General features: G+C 39.4%; 1 protein-coding gene across 1 annotated transcript in view; it reads right to left on the bottom strand.

Annotated features, from left to right (window-relative positions):
* gabrg1 (gamma-aminobutyric acid type A receptor subunit gamma1) overlaps positions 1-1,915 on the bottom strand; it is a 13,139-nt gene extending 11,224 nt beyond the window's left edge. The window contains exon 1 of the mRNA XM_017434837.3: positions 1,687-1,915. Within this exon, the coding sequence (XP_017290326.1) occupies positions 1,687-1,766 (80 nt within the window). The 5' untranslated portion in view covers positions 1,767-1,915. The remainder of the gene's footprint in view (positions 1-1,686) is intronic.
* Positions 1,916-8,022: the final 6,107 nt, after the last annotated feature.

The raw sequence follows: 8,022 nt of genomic DNA, 5'->3' as shown, positions 1-8,022 counted from the left end.
ATTCATTTAAAAGCTGAGTGAGGCGTAAGAAATGACTGCTAATGATGAGCTTTTTGAAGTTTGATCTATTTGTCTGTGTTCATTAAAGTCTGTTTGCTCTAAATTCTGTATAATCTGTAACTGGGAAAAGGTCATTGATATTTCTTTATGAATGATTTGACATAATACATCTAAAACCAATTAATTTATGTAATTTTTAATAAATATTGATTGTGATTGGCCCTTGGCTTGGACCAAAGTTTTCATTTTGGCCCCCTTACGTCACTGGGTTTGACACCCCTATAATAAGCATTTGAACCGGTGCGCCTAATGAAGTGGCCAGTCAGCGAATGTAGAGGAACAGTTTCAGACAAGTTAAGGTATTCTTTACAGTGGATGGCGACCTCTGCAACAAGCTGATAATTTGCCAAAACATGGATGGTCTCTGGTCACGTTTGAAGAATGCAGTGGGCTCCTCATTACACATGAGAAAGCCATGCAGAAAACTTCCAAAGCAAGGTCATTTTTGTTGTTTTTTTGTTTGTTTGTTTAGTTTTTATCGTGGTGGGAGAATACTGGGATCCTGGGTGGAGCATGGGAGAAGCAGAAGCAGTGTATTGATGATGTTGGTCTTCAGGAATCTAAAGCAGGACTGGTCACACCATCCTTAGACTGTGATAAGGTCATGGAAACGATGCAGCGCTAACACGATACCTGTAGCTGCATCCATGTGGTGAAATCTCTCAAGAGAGTAGAAAAAAGCAAGAAAACCATATCTGGTGAGTACTAAGAGTGTAGCGGTGTTAGGAGTGTCTTCACACCAAAGGAGGTTTTCCAAATTTGCTGCCAGGCTTTTTTAGGTCGTATAAGTTGTGATTGTCGTCCTGTGTTAACAGTTAAGTGCCTCAGATGAGCTGAGAAAACCTTGCCCAATAATACACCACAAACAACGAGCATCTGAAGCAGAAACCCAGAAAACATTAGCAGCTTTAGGGAGATTTTCAGATGTTTTAAGCTAACATCAGCTGAACGTTATTTGGTCCTCTGCAAAGTAAGAGCTACTGGTCTGAGTTTTCACTTTAACCAGACTTCAAACCCACGCCACCACAGCCATTCGTCATCATCATCATCATCCTGAGCCTCGGATGGTTTTCAGTTTATTGAACTTTGACATTGTTGAGATAAAAATCCCAGCATTTACAAAGCAGCAGTGACAGTTCTGCTACAACCAGAGTCCTATTTCACTACAAATCCCATGTTTTAAATGGACATTTAGCTCCTGACAAGCAGCAGGCAGATGCTTTGCTGGATCATTGCATGAATAACTTGCATTTTTAGGACTCTTTTGCTTTCCAAGTTGCGAAAAAGTGCAAAAATAAGATGAGCAGAGGTGCAGAAAAATGTAACTGACTTAAGAAATGCATGCACTGTAAGATAAGAACCATCTTTTTTATCCAAACAGGACAGATTCACATGTGTGTGACCAACTGAGAGGTGAGTGAATCCCAATCCTTCGCTGTTTGACACCTTTAAAAACATCTACTACATGTGTTAAAGCTCAGCTTTGGTGGATCCATTTCAAGTCAGACAACCTCCTCGCATTCTTCCCTTCAAGGCCACAGCTCTGCCGGCACCATCTGCAGTCTTTCCCTCTGACAAACCTGCCTTATTCACATCATGAAGGAGGAATCAGAGCTGCACACTCACCAGAGACCGAGCAGCGCGAACAGCAGCCAGGGATTCATGGCTTCTTCCCGCAGTGCTGCTGAGAAAAACAGCAGCTTCATTCCGCAGCTGGCTGAGGAGAGGCTGTTTCCGCGGGAAACGGTGAAATCCCGTGCTTTTTATTTATTTTTTTCTGCTGTTGGATCACGACTAAATGCAGAGGCTGATGGTTAGGAGGAGAGAGTGTGAGATGAGAGGGATGGATCCATGGTGTGTGTGTGTGTGTGTGTGTGTGTGTGTGTGTGTGTGTGTGTGAGGGGGGGGAGGATGCTGATGCTGATGCTGATGCTGATGCTGCTGCTGCTGCTGCTGCTGCTGCTGCTGCTGCTGCTGCTGCTGCCGGGGGGGCTGACTCTGCTTTAGTCCATCTGCAGTGCCGTTAACAGGCTGCTGTGACAGATGCTGCTCTCTAACAGGAGCCGGTAAAAATATCCGTCCTCCCCTCGGTAACGACCGAACTCGGAGGTTGGGGACTTCTATAAATTGTGATTATAAATCACCGAGAAACGAGGTTTCAGCCTGACAACCCCTGTGTCGTTCGCTCCAATTTACAGGAGCTGCTCTGTGCCTGGAAGCTGCTCGGAGGATCTGGACGGTGTTGAGAACTGATTCGGCGCCTTGCTCAAGGGCACCTTGCGCTGGGAAGTTAAGATTTACGTGGCCCAGCTCAGTAAAACATAAACTGGATCATTTACAGGAAGTACTGAGGGGTGCCGGAAATTTCATTATCAACTTTCTTCCATAACGCCCAGTAGTGATTTGAGACTTAGCTATGACTCTTATTTTGAAGAGCTTTACTTTGAAACTCCAGGTTAAAAACCTCTTCCTCTTTCATTCAGTTCTCCTTAGCTTAAAAGTTCAAGTCATGACAGGATTGTTCGAATTCTACAAGATTTAAGGAGGCAGCCATGATGGAAGGATGTCAAAGAGAAATGACAGAGTCAAGCTCTTATTTTGAAGAGTATCTGCAAACTTGAATAACATAAGATCCAGTGAGTCCAAAAGTCACAGGACACTAATCCTGACAGAGAAGCACGTTTTATTTTTGTTTTTCCAAAGCTAAAAAATAAGAAACTTGCAAAATAGTAATAATTTCTATGCAATGGCACACTTAATTACTTTAAATTGGATGAAATTGTTTTATTTTATTTTAAAAAACGGACAAAGACATAAAAAACTATGGAATAATTAATTGGTATTGTCATTAGAGCCAACAGCAAGAACTCTAAGATTATTTCTGTATATGGATTTAAATTAAAGCTGTAAAAAAAAGCATTACATTTAAATTTAAAAAGTATTGAAACCAATCTGATAAATGTGTTGAGCCACAAAGCAAAACTAAATCCCTTTAAAACTATTTCTGTCTGTCTCACTATCTTTTCAAAAATTCATTTTTGTTTCTTCTTTTAATTCTGGTTTTCTATCCAATCATAACTCCACGATAACAGCCACCATAATTATTCTGAGGTTAAATTAGTTAAGACTAAGATTAAACAATCACATCAGATATGTATGATTTCATATCTTTAAAGCAGCTCATCAGAATTTAAAAAAGGTCAGATTTAATGTCCTTTTCCCCTCGTAACGTCACTGCCACATATGCACATTAATTACCTGGCTGTAAAACGCAGTTAGCATTAATAGCTCGCTCCGGTCTCACACTGGTTCTCTGACACAATCAGCATGTAAAGCAAAATGCCACCTAGCAGCCCTCTGATTAGCTGTTTTCCCAGCAGCTCTGCACTTCTCAGATCAGGAATATAATTACAGCTGCAGCATCGGCCCGACAGATCAGCGAGGCTGCTTACAAAGGCTTTTATTAAGTGTGAATAATCTCCTTCCCGGCTCACCTTTGGGCCGTCGGCAGCATTTGTCAGCAAATGTTACCTGAAGAAAACACACAGTAATCTCACAGTGTAATGTAATGCAAAGCCATATGAGTAAAGTTTATTTTTTTAATCAGAATTTAAAAAAAAACATGAGATAGCACCCATCTTTAACCTTTTAGTACTTCAACATTGTGTCCACTTATACTTGAAACCAGAAGGTCAGGAGCTCGTTGAATATTGATGAAGTGACAGAAGACTCCCTGATGAGAGCCACTGATCCATGTCGTCTGTATTTACACTTTAACCAGCACTATACGAGCCTTTCTGGGATAAAAAAGGGATATTAAGAAACAAACAACCAAGATGATTAAATTAACAGAGCTGGTATTATTTTCACGTCAACAGAGAGGTTAACTAAAGCTCAAATGACCAAAGATGGACAAAAAATTACAGATAATAAAGTGATTAAAGAAACTAATTTTGACTTATAACCCAAAACATTTGCAACTATTGTTCAGGAACTCTTTTATTGAAACTAATTCAGTCTGACGAAGCAAACCCAGCATTTCAAAACTGATGATTCTTTGACACAAACTAACATCTGACTTAGTTTCATAAAGAAGCAAATCCACAACTAACATTAACTAAAGCCAGATCAGCAGCCCTAAAGTGTTTTAGCTGCTGTAATCATCACTGTGGCTCTTTGTTTTTAACATTTTTTTAAAACTCTGTGTTCCAGTTTGTCCACGAAGAACGTGGCTGCATTGCAGAAACTTTGATTTTAAGACCCTGAATTAGTTTAAACAAACGTTCAACCAGGTGGGGGTTTTTTTCAAAACACCTAAACCAAAATTCACGAGTCTGAGCAGGAAACGAAACGCGGCGTCGCATGACTCAGGGTAATTTTCACCCTGAAATGGTGAATCTTTCCTCGTCTCTTCTGCTTCCTTTTTTGCTTTAAAATAACAGACGTACAGAAGGTTGGTGAAAGGAGAGCTGCTGGCAGAAATAAAAGTGTTTTTAGGGAGTGACAAAGCAGAAAGTAGGACAGCGTCTGCAAGATATAACAGTCACAAAAGCTGAAACTACCTCCTTGTGTCAGTGGGCACGAAAAGGAGGACATAAAATCACCCCCCGTCTTTGCATTCTGTGAATTTGTCACAAATAAAGTTTTCCTTCATGTTTAAGACTCCAAACATCTGCATTTGGAGTTCAGAAAGGCTGCCAGATGGTGCACAGCTATCAGTTTATTATTATTTATGAATATTCATGTTTTAAATTAGCTTTGCTTTGAAATGATGCATTTTATGTTTTAAACACGCCACCTGCTTAATTGGAAACATTATAGATCGTCATAAAAACGACAATGTTATGATAAGTCATCATAATATATAACTTAAAGATAAAACCTTGAAAATGATTTTTGGTTCTTTAATTTTCTCACAGTTTTGGAAAAATGTATAAAAACAAAACAAACCACCTAAACCTGCAGCTCGATCAGGAACTTCTGGTTCATCACAGGTTGTAGACCATATCTCTTCATCTCTTCATTTCTTCATCGGATTTTCACAAAACAAGTGTATAAAACTGACGTTTTGAAATCTGTAGTTGCAGTTTAAGTTTTAAGAGTTTTAGAGATTTTATTACAATAATGTTCAACTGACAGGTGATGATGTCACACACCAACTCTTGAGCGGTTTCAAACCTTTTGCAAACTTTCCACTTATTATCGAAACAGACATTTCTTGTCTTCTTTCACCCAGTAGAGTAAAGAAAGTGAACATCCAAAGTCTCATTGACTCCCATTATGTCTGAATTTTCTCTAAAAGAAAAAAAAAACTAAAGCAATGCTCCTCTTTAAACTGTCGTGTTTCCAACATAATGAGCTGTAAATAAAACACGGTTCATCATTTTTATTACAACTTATAGTTTTCTTGCAAAGGCAAACTGTTTGAGGTTCAATTTTTAGCGTTTCTGTCCGTTTGTCTAATGGAAAGCGGTGCCGTGTGCTCCCGCTTCCTCTTTATTCTCCCTGGAAAAGGTGGGAATCACCATGGCAACCAGTAACTCGGCAGGATCTATTAGTCTCCGGGAGGTTGTTCTATGTTCTCTTACTCTAAAAAGGGCAAAACCTTTTTTCACATTTTAAATTCAACTGGTCTTGAATGTGCCGCTCGAGCTCGTTTTCTTTTTGCATATCAGACAGAAACAAAATGTTATTTAATTCGCCTTTTCTCTGCAGTAACTGAACTTGGACGAAACGGAGGCAAATACGGTCAGAAAAATGAAATAAATGATTTACAAGCTGCATTCCTCAGGTTACAAACACCTTCTACCTTGAAAATGATTAGTAGTTTACAGGAAAAACTAAATTCTCCATGCAGCTTTTAGAAATATCTGTAAAACGCCATCTTGTTTGGCTCTAAATCTGAGCTGTAATCTCAACACAAGCCTCCCTGTTAGACTGAAGGTGCAGCAGATCGGGGGGCGGCTGCAGAGGGCGAGTAAATGATGAGCGTGGACGTCTCCAGCCTCCGGTCTTCGTAGCAAACGAGTCCACCTCTGAGATCAAGACTCCCCTATGGAGAACGGGACTCTGTGGGTGATCCTAACTGTTTGAGGCTGATGGAAAAAGGCTTATTGTGATCGCTGCCTCTCCGTTCAAGGCTGATGTGTGTAAAGCTCCTGAACTGTAGGGTGAATTCCCTAAAAAAAGGAGGGGGGGTATCCAGCAGGAAGGATGAGATGATGTTTGGGCGGATCAAAAGGTAGGTGCAGGGGGGAAAAAGTGCCGATCTGAGGGGAAATGTGCTGATGTGCTGTTGATGCCGCTCTGGGATGGATTATAGCCTCTTCAGCAGCAGCTTTTCTGCAGGACTCATCTCCCACGGATGCAGTTGGGCTAAGCACTGCGAGGATTTGGATGCCACGACCAGAACAGATTTTATAAAAAAGGTGTAATCTTAAAGTGAAGATGCACATTGTGCAGTTTGTGACATCAAGGTGTAAAGATAATGCTCTGCTCCTGGAGGTCAGACAGAAGTCAGTTTAAAGATATCCGACATTTCCCTGAGCTGAGCGCGTAAACAGAGGATATCTAATTCCACCTTCAGGCCGTTCCATGTTAGATTGGAGATATTTTATTTAAAAAAAAAAAAAACATGCATATTAAATAGCCCCAGGCTCCCTTCCTCAGATGTGGTTTCATTAATCCAGACTGGCATGCCGTTATCAAATTAAAATAATCTTTTTAATAAAGCTTCTTCGCCTGACACTGGTCTATAAATCTTCAGAGTTATCTTGTAATAGTTAAAGATCGTGTTTTATGATTGCATGAAGGGCGTGGTTTTGTTCCATACTGATATTAATTTTTTCCCCCAGACAGATGGAAGAAAACCTGTCTTATATTTAACGCTCCACAGAAAGATTCTGCTGTGCAGCGGTGATAAAAAAATGAAAAATACAAATGCAGGACTGGAGCAAATAGATGCTCGTTTGTGACGAACAAAACTAAAAGCACCGAACATCGGAGAGCAAGAGGCACAAAAATAAACTGAATAATGCAACAAAAAGAAGCATGTCGCAAACAGAGAGCAACCCAGAATCATCCAGAATAAATACTGAGGAGTAAACGACAAACGAGGAACAGGAGAGAGGTAATTAGTAACAGGTGGAAGACATTAGCAGGGTGAAACGCTTGACAGACTTTTCAGGATAAAAAAAAAACAGAAAATGAGGGAAACATGAAGCAAACCTGCAGAGCTGAAGGAGTCATTTAAAAGAACAAACCCAAAATGTAAAAACAACATCTGAAAATCTTCAGCAGTTCGAGGAAATTGGAAGAATTTCTGTGTAAAAATGTCAAAACAAGACAAGGAGTTACTCAGAATACCTTCAAAACCTTAAAGTTTCCAGGGATGATCGTGTATTTTTCACAAAACAATGTAAACCTACATTCTGCACACGATTTAGATCTTTTACATCAATCTAACTTTTATAGATTTAGGATTGTTTCAGAGAAATTTGCAAAAATATGTTTAAAAATTCAATTTTATTTTTGTTCTCCACCCTCGATTGAAGGAATATGAGAAGCACACATTGTCTTATGTGTAATAAAAGAGTGACATTTGTGCTTTGTTTAATAAAAAAGTGCTTAAAATAAATTACATTTTATAATAAATGAGGCATTTAAGCATAAAGGGTGCCTGAAAACAAAATATCTAAAGTCCTAAAATGAATTATTTCAACTCATCTATAGTTTATATTTGCATCATTTTTTTAAATTCATAAATTGTGTGAATTTGCTGCACTTTTTCTGGACTTTTAGCCGAAGGCAGAGGTTGAAAGTCCCTACACTGGCTCCCTGTAGCTCAAAGAATAGACTTTAAAATACTGTTGTTAGTTTATAAGTCACTGAACGGTTTAGCACCACAATACATTAAAGATCTGTTATCGCTGTACCAACCGTCTAGACCCCTCAGATCTTCTG

This window comes from Kryptolebias marmoratus, linkage group LG10, assembly GCF_001649575.2.
Source record: "Kryptolebias marmoratus isolate JLee-2015 linkage group LG10, ASM164957v2, whole genome shotgun sequence".
NCBI classification, from domain to species: Eukaryota; Metazoa; Chordata; class Actinopteri; order Cyprinodontiformes; family Rivulidae; genus Kryptolebias; species Kryptolebias marmoratus.
Note: the sequence above shows the minus strand (reverse complement) of the source record. Positions and strands in the feature narration are given on the sequence as shown.